Source organism: Odontesthes bonariensis, chromosome 1 (assembly GCF_027942865.1).
Source record: "Odontesthes bonariensis isolate fOdoBon6 chromosome 1, fOdoBon6.hap1, whole genome shotgun sequence".
Lineage (NCBI taxonomy): Eukaryota > Metazoa > Chordata > Actinopteri > Atheriniformes > Atherinopsidae > Odontesthes > Odontesthes bonariensis.
In genome coordinates, this window is record NC_134506.1 from 27,282,787 (window position 1) to 27,301,653 (window position 18,867).

The following is an 18,867-nucleotide window of genomic DNA, read 5'->3' on the forward strand; positions in this document are numbered from 1 at the left end:
GAAACCCAGAGAAAAGTCGAACCCTTTCATCAGATTTAATGTGACTGCTCATCCTGATGGGTAACGTAATAATAGATTAAAGTAGATTACACTGACAAAATAAGCTTGTTCTTACCTTTATTGACTCTTAATCAAGTGAGGCAAAAAATAGATGCCGTTTGGATACATTTTTTTTTTTTTTTTTTTTTTTTTTAAAGCATGAAAATCTTTAATCTGATAATCTGTTTGACTCTCAGAATCAGGCCTAAAGCATTGGATGTGTTTTAGAAGTAACTATGACCATGCCTTGAAAATAAAGGCTTTCTATATCAATGTTTTGTCATTTGTTTTTTGTACAAAAAAGGGTTCCTTGAAGTTGCTGAATCCAAGAGGTGCTCCTCCACGAATAATTATGAGAATGTGGGATTTACTTGTATTGTAACTTTAAAAAACTAAGCCATGCCATTTCCGAGATCAATTGAAATATTGAACAAACTGTGTTATCGAAGTTGTGATCTCGATGTACTTTTGTAACTCAGAGGGGCTATTTCTCTACACTTTATTCAGTATTTCTTTACCTAAAGCTGAAAACCGTAGACTCTAAAAACGACAGCCTATGTTAGTCTACAGACTGTATAAAAGAAAACCATTCCCACCACCCGTGACAGAGTTGCTTGGACTTATTCCCTCCAGCTCTGTCGGTCGTTTATTATGAAGGGGGAAAAAATAGCGGAAGTGCGATGACGTCATATCCTTTCCGCGAAGCTGAAAATTTGGCGCCCCGGACTTAAACTACCATGAAACTATGAAAGATTCGTGTGAGAAATTGTCATCCAGACGAGCCTCAGCTATGAAGTGCAGCTGTAGTTTTTAGCAGTAAGTCGCTGGTGGGTTTGTGAATGAGATGCAGAGAAGCTGTGGTCGTGTATCGCTGCTGTTTGCTGAGGTTTGCTAACACCTGGCAACGAAGTCGGCCCACTCGCTGAACAGATACCCCAGGCAGTCTGCTAGTTAAACGCACTTTCATTCACACACCGGGCTGCTGTACTAATAGAGTCGCCATGAACAGGACCAAAATGAAGAAAACTAAGGTGAGTTATTGTTGGGGTAAACGGGTACTAACGAAAACCCGTTGGTAAATGCGTTTTTTTTTTTTCTGAAAGCATTTTTTAAATTTGAGTGTCAGATCCCACAAAACTGTTAAATATCCTTCAGTCAGTCCGCATAATTAATGGACAACAAGCAGCCGGTGACATATTGGTATGTTTGTGCTTTTGGTTGTTCCTGTCAGGTACCTGCAGGGTTACCTGGAGGGCAGCAGAACATCTCATCATTCTTCTCTTCTCAAAACCAAAAGGTAACGGTCTCTCTCCCCCCACCTCTGGTCTGTGTTTTCAGGAACCTGACTGGGTGGATGTCATAATCTCTAGAGTATTACTCATTGCCATTGTTTGCAAGTTTAATTTAGATTTAATTAAGAGTGTACACATGTTATGAAGGTCAAGTCTGAACCTCAGACTGCAAAAGGAAAATGTAATGCAATAATAATACATCAAATGTTGAAAGTGTGTATTTCACTATTTCATGGAAAATACAAGATCTTCTTGAAAACCAACTTGTCTCAGAAAAGTTGGGACAGGGCCAACAAAAGGTTAGAAAAGAAGGCTGTACTAAAAAGCAACAGCTACAGGGGCATGTTGCAACTAATTAGATTAATTGGCAACAGGTCAGTAACATCGCTGGATGTACCTTAGAGAGGCAGAGTCTTAGAAATAAAGATGGTTCAGCAATCTGCAAAAAAATGTGTCCACAAGTTGTGCAACATTTCAAAATAATGTTCCTTAAATTAAAACCTGTTTAGAAATTTGAATTTGACATAATCTACTGCACATGATATCATCAGTGGAGCAAGATATGCTTCCTTCCAGAGCAGATATTATTCAGGGAAGGCCTTGCCTTTTTTTTTGTTTGTTGTTGCAAGACTGCATCTAGATAGATAGATAGATAGATAAATACTTTATTAATCCCAATTTGGAAAATCTATTACAATAAGGCGGGTGAAGAGTCCGGGAGCTTGACTGGCCTGACTGCAGTCCAGATCTTTTCCCAGCTGAAAGCATTTAAGACGCCATAAAATGCAGAATCTTAAGAAAGAATACCCAGGACTGTTGAGCAGCCAAAATCCTTTATCAGAAAAGACATTTCTCTCCCAAATGTCCAGAAACTGTTTCTCATGAACTCGTAAAATGTCTCACTTTCAACATTTGATATATGTTCTGTGTTCTACTGTGAATAAAATACTTCTATTTTTTTTTAATGTTTTTATTTACATTTTACGCAGCGTCTCCCAACTTTTTTGGAATAGTTGTATTAAAAAAAAAAAATGAATATCAGGAGAATGGATGAAACTCTTGACTGGATGCATTTTTGTTCAAGATAACAAGTTGTTTTTCTTTTCCCCCATTATACTCATCTGATTGTGTTGCTTGTAGGCATTGTCCTCTTCCACAAAAGCATCCGTCACTGGCAGCGTACCCTGCAAGACCGGGCCTCTGATCAAAGATGATAAAAGCTCCCAACTCAAACTAAATTCCCCATCGAAGAGGAGCATCCTCGGTGACCTCGAAAACCTCCTTCCCCTCTCCCCAGATCTGATCCTCTCTGTGCCTGAAACCCCAAACAGTCAGATCAGGCTTACATGCTCCTCCGGAGACGAAGGTCTACCGTGCTCAGAGTCCGTCAGAAACAAAGCGGGCTCGGCAAAGCTTGGCGAACTGTCCCCCATCTGTCGCAGTCCCCGCTCTAAAGGTCAGAGAGTACAAAGAATAATGAACAAGGAGGCAAGAAGAACCAAGAGAGAGGATGGGTCTTCTGGCTCCTTGAAGAGACTCTTCAGTCCTCCTAAAGAATCCCACAATGCCAAGAGAGCAAGAACTGCCCATCCTTCACTACCAAGAGCTGCCGTCAGCTCCACAAGCAGCAGCGTGAAAGTGGGAGTGCCTCTGCCCGGCTCTGTGATGACGCCTCACCTCTCAAATGACCGGTCCACGGGTCCGTCTGAGAGCTCAGCGGATCATAGCCGAGATGTAGAAGCGGATTTCAGTGGCAGCAGAAGCACAGTGATATCACCCCAGTCTGTTTATGGCCACTCGACGGGGGGTCGTAGAGAACGTCCGGAGAAACGAGATGAGAAAGATTCTGGTTTTACTGCCATAACGGAGATGAAAGCAACTGAGGTGAAATCCAGCAGCCTGGATAAGAGAACGTACATCGTTACTGCTCAAATGCTGAAACCCAGTGCACAAACTGCCCCGCCTGCACTGGAGGGAGACGTTGAATTAAAAGAAATAGAAACTACAAGACCCCGAGTGAAAGATGAAGGCGGGGGCCTGAAAACCTCATCAGAACAGCAGCAAGCTGGAGGTACAGATGAATCCTGCCACTTCGTGTCTGTCTCATAGGATTATTGTAGTTGGTCCTCCCAAAAATGGATATATTTATTTACTAAAGTCAAATATTGATAAGCTAATTTAAATTTTTAATATATTTTTTAAAGTTCACAAGAGTTTAATTTCCTTTACTGCATTAAAATGTTTCAAAGCGTTTCTGTTTAAGTATCTCTTTGTGGTGGGAGTGAATGGGTAAAAATGATATCAGATTTGTAGTCCTGAGGGCAAGAAAAAGACACACATTATTTTTTTTTTTTAAATCTCTGTTTTGTTTCAAGTCTCTGCTAACTTGTCTTTTTTTTCCCTTGTATAAATAACAACGCAATACAGGAAGAACGGAACAACCCATTGAAGATGGATTTGATGAGAGCTGGTTTACGGAGCCGATGGATCATTATGAAGGGAGAGAGGATAAATCTAAAAAAACTCGGTAAGAAACAGCCGATCCCACCAGCTTCAGGAAACGTCTCAGCAAAAAGTAGAAGCAACTGAAATAAAGACAAAGGGGCGGCAAACGGTTCAGAGCAGAAGTGTTTGACAGCTTGTTCAAATTTAAATAATTTGTCTATGCTTTACTCTGTTGTGAAGCAAATCCTGTCTGTTCTTTCAGCAAGGTACCAAATCATGTGATCCTTTCCGGAGGCCCAAACAACCGCTACTGGGTTGTAGACATTGAGGAAAGACCTGGCTGCAAAACACTGACCATCGCATGCTCCAAGTCTCTGCACCCCACTGAGACATGCCTGCTGAAAGATGGATGGTAATGCTGCTTGAGCATGTACAATAAAATGCACTGAAGATGACATTTTTCTAAAGATTCCCAGATGGGCTCAGAATTATGATTTTTTTTTTTTGCATGTATCAGAACAAGTACTAAATGTTGCCCAACTTAAATCATTGCAGTTGTTTTAGAATATGTAATGTCACGATGTGGATTTATTTTCCTCCGTTCTCTCCTCGTTATTCTGGTATTATCCTTCTGTTGACAGTTTGTGATCATCAGGACTGTACAGATGTTTTAATGTATATTTGCTCCTCTTTGCACATGAGCATGAAATGATTTTTCCTTGTGTGTTTCCAGGGAGATGACGCCTGTGTGTCCCGGCGACGTGGTGCACCTGGAAGGTCGCTCTGTTGCTGGGACCTGGTTGGTGAACAGGGAGCAGGGCTTCCTGGTTTTGCTTCCTGATAGTCTCGTCTCAGGTACCAGCATCTCTAACTCCATCCGCTGCATGAGGCGCGCAGTACTGGGAGATATGTTCAAGGTAAAAGGATTGTCCAGGCACCAGACTTCCTGTTGTTGGTGATTACTGTGTGAACAGTTTGCCCTACTACAGTTAAAAAAGAAAGTATGCAGAGAGTCTCTCCTTACTGAGAAATAAGCAGCCACATATATTATGTGGTTTTTTTTGCGTGTGTGTGTATATATTTAGTAAATATAGTTGTGGTCTGCATACAATCAGGTTCAAGTGATGTTCTTTCTTAGTTTGATGTTGGTGCAATAAGTTACTTGCTGGTTGGTTTTATTTTCATATCTCTTTGGTTTCTCTGATGTTCGTGTTTTTTTTTTTTTTTTTTTTTTTTGCCTTCATGTAGAGTTTTGATGGAGTCTCCAAGCAGATGCTCAATGGCACTATGGTCCATGAAGTCTTCCAGAGAGCAGCGACGGCCAAAGATTTTTCTCTGGAGAAACTGTCCAAGCTGGCTGACGAGACACTATGCAGACCTCGTTACCTGGGAGACATGTAGGTCGTGCTGCAGACCATTTATAGAGCGCAATGACACAACTGGCAGTTGTTCAGTTGAATGTTTGAACTAAACAGTTGATGCTACTAGAATATGAACAGTTGTGGGAAATGTCCGCAGGACAACATGAATTCAACAACATCCGTCATCTCAAAGCACTTAAACCTATGAATGTGTTTGATGCAACTCTATTTAAATCCAATTATAATCCAAGTCATTGTAATCCAAATAGTGCAGCCCAATTAATTATAATCCAAGAGATCATAATTTAGGAATTTGCTATGACTTTGCCCTTTCATGTGTTTGCTCTTTGTTTGTTTCTTTTTGTCATTATTGATCCGCGTGTTCACAGGTACACTCTGGGTGTAAGTCAGGAGGAGATGAAGCAGGAACTGATCGATTACCTCCCGTCATTGGAACACTGGGCAAAAGAATACCTCATCTCTTCATCGCCAAAAGCCATCAGCCTTAAAATGTACATACAATTGCTTCGTGAATGTAACTAATGTTCAGTTTAAAATGAATCGCCTCTTAAAAGGTTTTTATCTGAAACTTTTAAATGGCTGATAATTTCTCCGTCCCTGTTCCTTTGGCTCCAGTCCCAGCGACAGCAGAGCTCTGAGCAGGTGCCCGGACTCGCCTGCTGTTGTCACGGTCACCGAGTTGGCTGATATAGAGGAGAATGTCTGGTCCCCCAGATTTGGCCTCAAAGGGAAAATCGATGTGACGGCACGGGTTCGAATCCAAAGACCACGAAGCGGCAGTCTCAGAAGCTCGGAAGAAAAGACGCTCCCCTTAGAGCTAAAAACTGGAAAAGAGACGAACTCGATAGAACATCGCAGTCAGGTCGGTGGTCTGTACGTGGACGGGTGGAGTCGGGTGAAAGGGGCTTTTTTTTTTTTTTTTTTTTTTTTTTGTTTTGTTTTTTTAATTAGGTTAAGGTGTTTTCCTGTTTGTAGGTGATCTTGTATACCCTGATGAGCTTGGAAAGATATAATCCTGAAGCCGGCCTTCTTCTTTACCTCAAGACTGGCAACATGCACCCCGTGGCAGCCGGCCACATGGACCGCAGAGGTACGGTGCGCCCACACATGTGCTGACCCACTTTCACAGCAGCTGTCGTGAACATTCACGTATAGTTTTTAAGGAAATTTTTTTTTTCGCACATTAACACTGGAGCATGTCTCGAGAATCGGAACAACACAAAGAAGATGGCATATGGGCCTCTGTGTGTTTCTTTAGTTTTAACAATAAGGTTGAAAACTAAGCAGACTTTACTTTACATGTATGAAGATAAAGAATCTTGCTGAAATAAGTCCCTTTTTCAAGCTAATTGTCTGTCTGACTGCAAAACGTTGGTGCGGTCACAGTAAAATAAGCTGACAGGTTTTCACAGCTGCCACTCCTCATCTCCTTCATTGCTTGAATTGTGTGTTTTGTTTTTTTTCAGAGCTGCTGAAGCTGAGGAACACTTTGGTCCATCACATTCAGAACTGTGTGGAGAGGGAGGCCAATCAGAGCCGCCTCTCGAGGCTGCCTGACATCCTGACAAACAGACAGCCCTGCCAGTATTGTCCGCAAAGGTTGAACTGTGCTTTGTATGAGAGGTAAACACTGTTAAAATGATTTAGTAAAGTCTAAGGAAAATTCAGAGTGTCTGAGACGATGAGCTAAATTTACTAACCAACAGATTCTTCTCTGCTTGTCATTCGTCTCCTTTCCGTCTCATATTGGTACCTTCCTATTCGGTTCAGAGTGGTGGATACCAGCTCTGCAGATGTCAATGAGGACGTTGTACGTGAATTTTTGCAACAAGAGACCGGTCACCTGACTCTGCCGCATCTGAACTATTTCTCCCATTGGCTGCTGCTCTGCTGCCTGGAAGCGACTACCATGGAAACGAAGAACGGTCGAAAGCGTGTGTGGCTTCAGTCTGTTGAGGAAAGGTACGAAGCTGGACTCGCTTATGTAAAGCCTTTTTCTGCACGTTTGTAGTTTCTATTGTTAGAAAGTAGAAATATTTAACTAAAAAAAAACGCAATAACTTGATACTAGTATTTACTGTTTAAAATACTGTTTCATCCGTTATCTTTTAAGTGAGAAAAACGGAAGCTGTGCGGGGAACCTGCAGCTCAGCGGCCCTGTGACTGTGAAGTCGGAGGGTGTCTTCCTGCATCGTTTCCAGCGCCGTAGTACCACCTCCCAGCAGGGTTTGACCAACAGCGGTCTGGCCAGCGGCGATCGCGTTGTTGTTAGTGATCAGGAAGGTCGCCTCGTTGGCTTGGCAACGGGGTACCTGTGTGAGGTCAGCAGAACATCAGTCAGCTGCACTCTGGACAGGTGAGAACAGATTCGCATACTCCTGCAGTTTTGCGTCTTTCAGCAAAATGACATTAAAGCTTTGTTTGTGTTTACAGGGACCTGTTTAAGTTCAGTGACGTGTTGTTTCGGCTGGATGGTGATGAAGGTGTGGTGGGCTTAAGCACTCACCTCACCAATCTCTCCCGACTGATGGGAAACTGTCAGGACAGGTGGGAACAGTGAAAATGATTCTGTGAAATTAGCACAAAATAGCAGGAGGGTGGTTGTAAAACAGGCTCATGTGAAATACATTGAATACATACGTTGGTTTCCCACATTTCTGATTTGGGACCTGACTGAATATTTAAATGTTTCTAACTTAAATGTGACTTTGTGCAGTGAGCGTCTGAGAAGGCTGATTGTTGACCTCCAACCCCCAGAGTTCATCTCCAACCTCAGTTTTGTTCTGCCCAAAGAAGCCAAGGAAACTGTGGCTAACATCCTAAAAGGTGCTTCGGCTCTGCTTTTCCACCCTCTTCATGTCATTTATTTTGTGTTTGAAGCTCAGTTTTGTTCCGCAGTCCATGACCAAAAGTGAAAGGGTACCATGATGCACATCTTTGAAGTCCTTGAGTTCACCAAATCCATGATCCGCATGGTTCAGGTCCTTGTTTTACATGGTCACTCTGTTCTATTCTGTAATTCGTGGTCAACGTGCCTGGTTGAGACGGTGTGCAGTAAATGTGTGTGTGTGTGTGGATCTGAGAAGACCGGATGGATGTTGTGTGTGTGTGTGTGTGTGTGTGTGTGTGTGTGTGTGTGTGTGTGTGTGTGTGTGTGTGTGTGTGTGTGCGCACATCTGTACAGCTGCAGCTACACTACCAAATGCAATGGCTACAAGGTTGTAACAGATGTGCTGCATGAGTGATTGCACCTGCTGAGAAGGTGAAGGGTCAGCGAGCATGTATCATATCAAATTAGCAATTTTCCAACATGAATAGCTTTAGCAATGATCACTCAGTTAGTACTGTCATACTAGATGCATCAAAACAGCTGATTTTACATGAGTAGCATTTGTGACGGTCACTATGACAACAACTGGACTTTTAAGATGGGAGAGGAAACGCTGAAAATTTGTGTGTTTTGTTAAGACAAGAAAACTTGTTTTGAATGAAATTGTTTGGAGGCCGTGTTTTTAAGTCCAGAATTTCTCAGTTCTACATGTGCTGAGATCCCACTCTGAAGACGGTACATATATGGGTCTTTTTCTTTCTTTTTCTGTTGGGACCATGACGACCTTATGTACACGCCTGGAAAGTTTGTGCACGTAGTAAAGCTTAAACTTCAGTTTTTAGTAAATTCCCTCTTTGTTCCATTGGTGTGTGTCTGTATGTCCGTGTAGGTCTAAACAAACCCCAGAAACAGGCCATGAAGAAGGTGTTGTTATCGAAAGACTACACACTGATTGTTGGCATGCCCGGCACAGGGAAAACAACAACCATCTGCACCCTGGTAACCCTCAAATAATGGCTCGACCATTAAAAAAAAAAAAAATTTAACTCCGTCCTTTGTCTGTAAGACCAGAACTCTGACCCTCACTTTCTCTGTTTTGTCTTGCAACTCTCCGCTATTCTCGCTTTTCTTCTCAGGTTCGTATCCTGCACGCTTGTGGATTTAGTGTTTTACTGACCAGCTACACCCACTCTGCTGTTGACAACATCCTGCTGAAGCTAAAACGCTTCCGCGTTGGCTTTCTGCGTCTCGGGCAGGGACAGAAGGTATACCATAGCTGACTGCTCTTATTTAACAGTTGAAGTAACCTAAAGTACACGTGTTCAATTCCACACTTATTTCCCAGCAACACCCTTTGTGCTTTATTTGCTCATTAAGAAAAAAATAAAATCTAAAATTTCCTATTAAATCATCACTATATAAAAGCTGTATAGTAATGAAATAATTGTGGTAATATTTTTCAAAATAGTATTTAATAGAACAATAGTCAGTATCTCTGATTTTATTTATTTTTTTACTGCCCTCACCAGGTTCATCCAGACATTCTGCCGTACACAGAGGAAAGTGTGAGAAAGAAGGGGGTTCACACACTGCCAGACCTGGAACAGCTCTATAACAAAGAGGTGAGGACCTGGCTTGTGAAATATTATCACAGTAACGTTAAATACGCTACAATCAGCACTGCTTCTTTTTGTATTTTTATTTTAAATTCATAAAATAAATAAACGCATCACGTGTCATCCTAGCTGGTAGTGGCAACCACCTGTATGGGCATCAAGCATCCGGTCTTCACACGCCGCCAGTTTGACTTCTGCATCGTGGACGAGGCATCGCAGATCAGTCAGCCGATCTGTCTGGGACCACTTTTCTACGCCAAGAGATTTGTGCTGGTTGGAGATCATCAACAGCTGCCACCAATAGTACAAAACCAGGAAGCAAGGTCAAGAATATCTTGATGGTGGTTTTTAAAGGGAGCGAGGGGGGGGGGGCTTACCTTAAAAGTTGCTTTGAAGAGTCAGGATTTGGAGGATTTCAGGGATTCAGTCTGAAAATCGTTTCCTTTTGTTTGTTTGTTTTTTTTTTTTTTTTCCCTTTAGGTCTCTTGGGATGGATGAAAGTCTATTTAAGCGACTGGAGCTCCACACTGAGGCAGTGGTGCAACTCAACGTGCAGTATCGAATGAACAGGTAGACATGCATGCATTCATTTTTTAACAAAAAAAACAATGTAAGGGGCTTTGATCTTTATCATGCAACATGAAACAACTTAATTCTGTAATGTTATGACTACTAAACAGCTCATGAGGAGCAAATAAAAGTATCGCAGCTCCATGATTCATTATGTTTGATGTATCCTTTCACTTTTAGGCAGATCATGTCTTTGAGTAACTCTCTGATGTATGAAGGCCGGTTGGAGTGTGGATCAGAGAAGACAGCCACAGCTCTGCTCACGCTGCCATTACTGCCGTCTGTCCAGTCGGAGCTTAGTTCCTACTCTCGGACTCATCCTCAGCTCAGTTTGTCCTGGGTAGAGGCCACACTGCTGCCCAGCAGTCCTGTCTGCTTCCTGGACTGCTCAATGGTTGGTAGAATATTGAGGACACTGGACGTGCAATCTGTTTTTGAACATTGACAAACTGTTGAAGAAACCTCAAATCGGATTAATGTTGAATGAGACTGTTTTTCAGCTGTTCTGACAGACTACTGTGTGTACACGGGGTCGAGTTGATTTTAATCTCCATTATCCTCACTGGTTTCTATAGGTGCCTGCACTGGAGTCGGTGGAGCAGGGGGGAGTGAGCAATTATAACGAAGCCGCTCTCATACACGTGCTGCTGTCTCTTCTCATAAAGGTTCTTCAGCTTCCAGATGTTAAGATTAAGGATTCAGTGACAATATGCGATTGGAAAAGGGTGAACAAGTAGCATACCAGTGTAGGAATTTCTGGTATGAGCTTATTTTTCCTGTTTTCAGGCGGGTTGTAAGACCAGCGAGGTCGGTGTGATCGCGCCCTACAGGCAGCAGTTAAAGACGATCTCGGCTCTGCTGCAGTCCCCTGCTTTCGCCGGTGTGGAGGTGAACACTGTGGACAAATACCAAGGACGAGACAAAAGCGTGATTATTCTGTCGTTTGTCCGGAGTGCCGCAGAGGAAGGAAATGTGAGTGATTCTCTTCTTCTTCTTCTTTTTTTTTTTTTTTTGTCACTGGATGTATGAGCAAATGAGTGGAAACCTGACCTGGTTCTCTCCTGTCTGTCCATTCAAAGTTGGGGGAGCTGTTAAAGGACTGGCGTCGCCTGAACGTGGCCATTACCAGGGCTAAACACAAGCTGCTGATGGTGGGTTCTGTTACAACGCTGCGACGCTACTCCCCAGTGGAGAAACTACTCCATCATCTCCAGCAGGAGAACATGATATCCTTTAGAAAATCGTCTTGTACATTTCTTCATTTTCAGTTTAAAAAAAACAACAACAAAAAACTATTCAACAAAAGCAATGACGCTTCAGCATTTTGTTTTAATCTGTGGAAACTGTTTTTCTCCTGAACTGTTTCTTCACATCATCCAGCTTCCACCTGCTGCCCACAAGGCCTTACCCAGCATGCACCTGTGACAGCAGTCTGAGTCCAGGAGGGTGTTTCAGGTCACCTATTCCATCTCACAGTGAAGAGGCCAGTGTCTGTGGATCATCTCAGCAGGGCAGAGAATTCTAAGAATTGTCTGCTTATTTAGTGGATGATCCATCAGGAGACACGCACCATCCTTATGGGTTAGGGTTAAAAATAATTTGAAATGACCCACGGGATTTGAGCTGACTTTTAAGTGAAACTTAAATATTTCAAATAAGGCCCGAGCTAACTTGTATAAAACAAAGTGCTTCTCAATATAAAACCATCAGTTGCATTCAAATTCAAAATGATTTTTTTCCTGTATGTTTTTTTTTTTGTTGTTTTTTTTTCCTTCCAGATTTGAAACCTTTAAACCACAATTGCACTGTGATAGTTTGTTTTCCAAACCATTGAACCTCGATAATAGCTGGTCACTGTCCAGAAATGTTTCATCAAATGCCTCTGTTGAGAGGCTTGTGATATTTTACATGTTGTTGTTGTTGTTGGTACTTTCATGGAACATTTTCTCACAACACACGAGTCGCACAAACAAACAAACTTTTAAGGATATTTTTCAATCTGCTACAACAGTCATATAAGCTCCTTAAAAATCTTTGAAAACTGAAATGATCTCACTCAAGAAGGACCAAAATGCTAGATTACCACATTTATTGTCCGTTTCCTACCAAGAACAACCATTTCTCCACCTCAGGACTTTTAACAGGGTGATGCAGATGACATGTGTGACAAAAAAAAAACCTGAAAGATTTTTGCGTGAACAGGCTTTATTCTATTGAGTTATGCCATCACCGGCAACTGTTAGGAAATTGCACCAACAAACTGATGAATCGTTTGGTGGAGTTCTTTCTTAAAAGCCACGGTTATTGAAGCATGTTGTCAACAGCAGAAACTGAACTAAAACCGTGGGTTTTGGTCATTCAGGTCTCTCCTCACAAACCAGCTGCACAGAAACGGCAGCATTACAGAGGAAACAACATGTTATCACAGATATTACATGAATTTCGCAAGAAACCGCAATTCAGGACGGAAATAGTTTTTGTGGATTCTAACGTATGAACTGTGAGTCGTGGCTCATTTATTTCTGTGAGCCCCTGTCGGAGTCTGATAATACGCCAGCTGTGATTCTACCTTTGATCCATTTTCCTTTGCAGCACAACCTCAGATGTGATGTTTTCGTTTCTTTTTTTCTATTTAAAACTTGTTTGAACATTTGTTGTTGTGTAATGTGAATAAATAATGCTGATCCGAAGTGTAAATGCTCTTTTGACTCTCTCGTGTTGGTTAGCTGTGGGATGTTTCTTTATCAGGTGGACCGGTATGAGCTGGCGTCTGTTTGACCTTTAATTTAAAACCATCTCAACAGAAATGGTTCAACAGAGGGCCAACACCTTAATCCTCCTTTAGCATGCACTTGCGACTACAGTCTGATTACTCCCTGCATTACAGAGGCGACCTCTCCGGCTATGTTGATTCTCCCGTCATCTCTCACTTCAAGTTCCAGCTCCCCCCCTCGGCTGGAGCACTGGTAAGCTACACAAACACACAAGATAATCTGAGTGTAAACGACAGACTATTTATAGTGGGTGACAACATCTGTTAGAAATCACATAATGTTAAAAAGTTGAAGTATAGACTTCATCGGCAGTTTTGATTATTTGGAATTGGTAGAATTACTTACCCAGCATTTTCTTTTTTCCAAGTTTTTGAGACCAGTAGCTACCCAGGACAGTGTGGGAAGATCCTGCAGGGACAGAAAAAGCATGCAATCTATATGAAACACACCAAACATTTAGCACCTTTAATGTTTAAGCGTTTATATATATATATAACTGCATCATCTGTTGTTTTTGACCCGTTGCTTGTCTCTAAATGTGTACAGCAGCACTGGAGTAGTGTAAATTAAAGCCTTGTCAGATGATGATCAAAAGGATGTAATTGAGAAGCGCTAACAGTTGTGGTGCTGGTGACCATCTTACCAGTGACGGGATCCTCTGGGATACCAGCCCATGGAGCAAAGTATCTTGAGTAGAAGTCATATCCTGGCTGACAGTCCGGTGACCCTGTGATCAGATGTAACAATGTTTGAAAGAGGAAATGTTTTGATAAGCTCCAGATTGTGGCTGCCATCCTGAGTGAATCTTAACGTTACTGTTTGATTCATATTTGTGGGCCACTGGGAAGTTACTTTAAACAGACGGACTGTTAAAATGGGTAACAAGTAAAACTCAAATGTTTCCTGAAAGACAGAGTGTTCATGTTATACTATACTATGTGTTTTAACTATTATAACAATGTTAAAGTTGAATTACTACGTGTTGTCTGACGCAGCAAGCCATAAAACTGTCCTACAACACGACTGGTTTAGGTGCACGAAGCGGGCCTGGTTACCTTTCATAGTGATGATTAGTCCTTTGACTTTTCCACTTGTCTCACTGTTCAGCAGCGCGAAAGGATCCACTTTCAGACTGGTTAGCACTGACCTGGAGCCGATACACATGCGGCACAAACTCAGTTTAGAGATTTTTTTAGGTGTAGATCAATGTCAGTGGGTGTTTGAATTCCTGGCTGGCTCTGTTGGGGTGTAATGGACCTTCCCACATGGGGTCAGAGTTGGAAGTATACTACAAGTGTTTGCAGAGCCAAGAGCTGCACACGAAATAAAAGGAATAATCATGAACAAAAGGTTTAACTCAATTTTTCACAGTTTCTGTGCATTTTGTGTGTGTGTGTGTGTGTGTTTAGATGGCAACCTGTCACAGCTGTCCGACAGTCGAATCATCAGCTTCTTGGTGTCGGAGTTCAGAAAAACATCCTGAACTGGGTGGTCTCCAACTGCCACCTGTAATACACATGCAAATGCAGAGAAACAGTTAAGCACACGGGACGTATTTGAGCAGGTGAACTCATACTGGAGTAACTGGTGTACAAATGTCATTACTAACCTTGATAATGTCTCTGAAGTCATTGGGATCCTGATATTGGGGGGAAAAAGGGATTTTTATGGATAAAATTGACTTTTTAAAAATACATCTGAACATTCTTAACTCTTTTCCAACATCTTGCGGTGGTATATTGCAAAAATACATGTTACATTTATGCTATTACAGCTAAAGTTTTATGTAACATCACTGTTGGACGGTTGAGTTCATAAATTTGGTGAATTGTAAAGGGAAAAATAACTTAAACGTTTAATATTCTACACACTCCATCTTGCAGCAGCACACCCACTCACTGGTTCTTCAGGCAGATAGATACAACAGAGATATTAGATGTCAACTAGTATTCTGTGCTTCTGCAGCCTTGTCCAGTCATGCCTATCTGATCATGTAATGATACCTCATGGGTGGGTGGATTAAGAGGAAAGTCCATGACATATCTGTCCCCCTCCTGGGTGACAGCCAGGTTTCCACTCCTGGTTTCAAACACCACTGTTGGATTTACGTTCTCTGAGGGAGCACAAACGGTGCACATATTATAACGGTCTAACCCTATCACATCAGCTTTGTGTGTTTTTTAAGAAACCAACACAAGTGTGTATTGACTAAAAATACTTTAACGTGCACACAATTTAACACATTGTGCCTTTACAGTATCAGAATGCTTCAGAACAAACTCTTCGTCCACAGTTTGCGTCTCCAATAATTTTGTCCTTTAAAGTAATTCTGTCAGGGAAATAGACTAAAAGTGCACCCTGTTTACCCTTCCGGTGTATGTGTCTTACTTTGAAACTGGAATAGCACAGCTGCAGAGGCCAGGGTGGCGTGACCACACAGATTCACTTCAGTTGCTGGTGTAAACCATCGGAGGCGAAATCTTGATCCTGTAAAATTACACCACATTTTCAGATGAGTGTCATCTTTATCACACGTATCTTTTTCTGAGACATCTAAATGCAATTATCCCTAGAGCTGTAACATTTCCAAATGCAGTTTAAAAACAAACAAAAAAAACTTACTTGTACTGAAAAGATCGTACACAACCACTGTCTCTATTGGGGAAACTAGCAGTTCCACTACATGCAGGTTTAAAAGGTACGGTAATATCTCGTTTACTATGTCAAACCAGAAATGCTCAACAAGAATGAACACTAATGTGAGTCGTGACGTTTCTTCCATCAGGTGAAATTGTCTGCTTTTACATCCATGAACAGTTGTGAGAACATTATTATAGAAATAACTGAACATAATGGGAGATTTATTTGTAAGCGGTAGTGGAAAAAATTTAAATAAAAGAAAAACTATAAATGAATATAAAATATTATATATAAACATTTTAATTAGGTAAATCAATTGTATGGTATCATATAATTCCATTCCAAACAGATTTTAATCGGAAATGTTGTGCCATCGACCCCACTACGTCTACATAACAGCTTTAGTTTACAAAGTACTTTTAAGATGGAAGATTTTACTCAGTGGGTAATAGAAGAAGTTGCACAACAGTTACACCTCTTTGGTGTCTTAAACAGAGCTGTTTGTTGTCAAGGCCGCGCATCAGGTAACTGAGTCCATATTCAAAACCTTGATTTAGCTCCGCCAGCTTCTGCTCTTTCCCTCTAAACTTCTCACATGGATTTGGATTTTAGTAAATGTTATATATGTTATGCATCAAACCTGTTTGTTCTAATGTCCTTTCTAAGTAACCATCTCATGCAATATCGGATGCTCCCATTTTAAAATGAAGGTATAGTACATACAACTGTTCAAAGAAGCTCCAGCCTCAGCAGTAACGCATTTTTATTTAAACTATCAATCTAATGCCGTCATAGATGAGCATTCAGTCAGTGTTCAGTCGTGTACTTCTTTCAACCCTTCAGTCAGTATTGCTGCCAGTGCTTGAAGTGATTTTCTCATGCAAGACTGTTACTTTAACTTAGATCAACCATCTGAACAACTCTTTAATGAGATAAGATATCAGTCTATTTGACGCTGATTCTAATACTGATCATCGGAGGGTGAACCCTTGACCTCCAATTTCTTCCACAATCCAAAATGTGTAATTACGCAGCCAAATGCCAACGTATCCTGAAATCAGCATTTGAGTTTTTGACGGCTCTACAGTGCCATTTTGAAGATAAGTTTTAAATATTCAGTATCAATATTGAACACACTTTAACTTCTTTGTTCTAGTCAACTCCAGAAGCCTAGGGTATAATCAACTCTATGTTGTAACCCTGACCCAGAGAATCATTTGTAGCAGTTTTACACACATAAGTCAGCAGCTTGGACAGTAATATCAAAAACTGTAAATATAAAGGAGACAATAGTTAATACAAAATGCTAACCTGACACCAAATAAAGGGCATTTTTGTTGAACAAATCTCAAAAGATTTGTGTGATCATGAATAAGTAATGTAAGGGCGGTAGATTTAAATAGAGCTACCAGTGGTGAAAGTATCAGAAGGGTTGATTCTGGTGATGAAGGCAGTTTCTGACAGGTTCATCTCTGCTGCTATTTTCAGATACAAGTCCTCGTTCAGTTCCTGTTAGAAACACATGGCACAACACACAGATATGAATATGTTGTATTGATCTTAAATGACACGTGGCGCATGTGCATAGTAGTGTCTTGGGCTGCTTGGATGGTTGATATTTTACAACAGATGGTTTAATCATGCAACACTTTTAACATCTGACAAGAAGTGAGAAGTCCATGACGGCTAGTAATCACAAAATCAAAGACTTCTACTTCGAGGCGGCGGGACGCCCGACCGGCCATGTTTGTTTTTTTCGGGAAAAAACACTGAAGTCGCACATAATTATTTGGAGCATAGTCCTGCTGAGGGGCTTAAGTAAGTCAACACTCTTTGTTTAGAAGTTTAACCAGGGAACGTAGTATATACTCGGTAAATAAACCCTCAATATTTCCATGCTTTGTGCTTTGCTTATAGGTCTCTCAACAACTCGCACACACTCACAACACACTGACCCAAATGTTGTTACTCACATGCATGAGTGGACAGACAGCAGCGGGGTTTCCCTTGAACGCTAAATTAGTGAATGAATCGATGGTAAATACGGGGATCTCCATTATTATGACTGGATTTAAAATGGAAACGATCTGGAACAAGCAGCGGTGTCAGGTTAGTTTTTTTTGTTTTTTTTTTGCAGCTCGATGGACTTTCAACCCCGACCGGGTTAACGGTATGACCTCAGCTGCACGTCCTCCACGCCAGAGCTGCAGACTCACTCAGTGTGCTCCAGCTGCATTTCAACACTTTGTGCGAAGCTGCAAACCAGTCATATGTTGCAACAAAATTAGGCTACAAATACTGCGCCCTCAGTCCAAATGGCAAGACTCAACGAAGACTAACAGGATCAAAATATGTGTAAAATTGTAGGAAAAGTGCAAAAAGATTGTAGTTGCACAGTAACTTGATTACATTTTTGTTTGTCTTTACAAGATGGCAAGAACATGGTGTTCAAGGCCTGCAAGATTTTGTCACAGTAATTTGAATTTGCAAGATGCCTATTCATGCTCTCAAAGTTGTCAGTTTTGTTAATGGTGGCTTACAATTGGGTTCAGTTCAATACTACTTTATCAATCCCAGGAGGGAAATTATATTGTTGCAGTATTATTATTTTTAAATGTACGCTTTTGTTATAGATACAAAATGGAATTTAAATCAGCTGCCAGCCATGTAGAAATTTTAAGTGTAGCAGAGAAGAAGTAGAGTAGAGTAGAGTACCATTTATTAATCCCGAAGGAAATTAAGGTGTCTAGTAGCAAACATATATCAATACAAAATACACAAGGCAATATACACAACATTGCACATATAACAGCCATATAACTCTTCCATACATTCAGGTTTAATAGAAATCTTCAGAGGTTGCCAATAATGGGTTGGGGTGCTGTTTTTGTGGCTTGGCAATAACTCAGCACACAATGTTGCTATGGACATCATTTCCTTTGCCGCAGAAGTTCTCAAACCTCAATAAGTTGAAGGTGAAACCGCATATCAGAGGATGTCACTCCACGATGCAGTGCTTTGAAATGCTATAAGGCAACAGAACTGAATACAAAAAGGGTCACACTTAAAATGTGTGACCATCTTGAAACAAAATTTAGAAGTTAATAAGTAGCTTCCCATACATACAAAGAGTGGGTGTGTTAAAATTTGGCACACAAGATTGTCCAAAAGCTAAAAGAAAAAAAGCCAAAGTGAAGAGTTTAAGTCACAGGTTGGACTGGTAAATGTCAATAGCACCAAGGCATTGACAAGTAACACAGGTGAACCGTCTCTGTAGAC

The 18,867-nt window shown here is 41.2% G+C and overlaps 2 protein-coding genes across 2 annotated transcripts; one reads left to right on the plus strand and one right to left on the minus strand.

Annotated features, from left to right (window-relative positions):
- Positions 1–773: 773 nt before the first annotated feature.
- dna2 (DNA replication helicase/nuclease 2) lies at positions 774–12,871 on the plus strand. The gene is made up of 25 exons (XM_075462533.1): positions 774–1,070; positions 1,271–1,336; positions 2,472–3,402; positions 3,759–3,858; positions 4,039–4,188; positions 4,510–4,693; positions 5,025–5,173; positions 5,527–5,649; positions 5,774–6,020; positions 6,134–6,248; positions 6,625–6,781; positions 6,929–7,120; positions 7,272–7,514; positions 7,592–7,705; positions 7,875–7,984; positions 8,878–8,987; positions 9,125–9,253; positions 9,518–9,610; positions 9,734–9,927; positions 10,085–10,174; positions 10,355–10,568; positions 10,750–10,839; positions 10,961–11,146; positions 11,254–11,400; positions 11,546–12,871. The coding sequence occupies exons 1-25, from the start codon at positions 1,041–1,043 to the stop codon at positions 11,597–11,599; spliced, it is 4,218 nt and encodes a 1,405-aa protein (XP_075318648.1). The 5' UTR covers positions 774–1,040; the 3' UTR covers positions 11,600–12,871.
- On the minus strand, positions 12,249–17,812 carry LOC142378253 (phenazine biosynthesis-like domain-containing protein). Its single transcript, XM_075462545.1, has 10 exons — positions 17,562–17,812; positions 16,998–17,097; positions 15,337–15,435; positions 14,952–15,061; positions 14,558–14,587; positions 14,366–14,454; positions 14,004–14,095; positions 13,592–13,675; positions 13,294–13,356; positions 12,249–13,145 (listed from the first exon to the last, which is right to left on the minus strand). The coding sequence occupies exons 1-10, from the start codon at positions 17,643–17,645 to the stop codon at positions 13,033–13,035; spliced, it is 864 nt and encodes a 287-aa protein (XP_075318660.1). The 5' UTR covers positions 17,646–17,812; the 3' UTR covers positions 12,249–13,032.
- Positions 17,813–18,867: the final 1,055 nt, after the last annotated feature.

What these genes read in the sequence shown, in the direction of transcription:
- dna2 (XM_075462533.1), top strand. Translation starts at nt 1,041, where the DNA reads ATGAACAGGACCAAAATGAAGAAAACTAAG. An exon ending in TACTGGGAGATATGTTCAAG is followed by an intron (nt 4,694 to 5,024) that starts GTAAAAGGATTG and finishes GCCTTCATGTAG; the next exon opens with AGTTTTGATGGAGTCTCCAA. An exon ending in CGATAGAACATCGCAGTCAG is followed by an intron (nt 6,021 to 6,133) that starts GTCGGTGGTCTG and finishes TCCTGTTTGTAG; the next exon opens with GTGATCTTGTATACCCTGAT.
- LOC142378253 (XM_075462545.1), bottom strand. Translation starts at nt 17,645, where the DNA reads ATGGAGATCCCCGTATTTACCATCGATTCATTCACTAATTTAGCGTTC. An exon ending in CTGTCGGACAGCTGTGACAG is followed by an intron (nt 14,096 to 14,365) that starts GTTGCCATCTAA and finishes TATCGGCTCCAG; the next exon opens with GTCAGTGCTAACCAGTCTGA. An exon ending in ACTAATCATCACTATGAAAG is followed by an intron (nt 13,676 to 14,003) that starts GTAACCAGGCCC and finishes ATCTGATCACAG; the next exon opens with GGTCACCGGACTGTCAGCCA.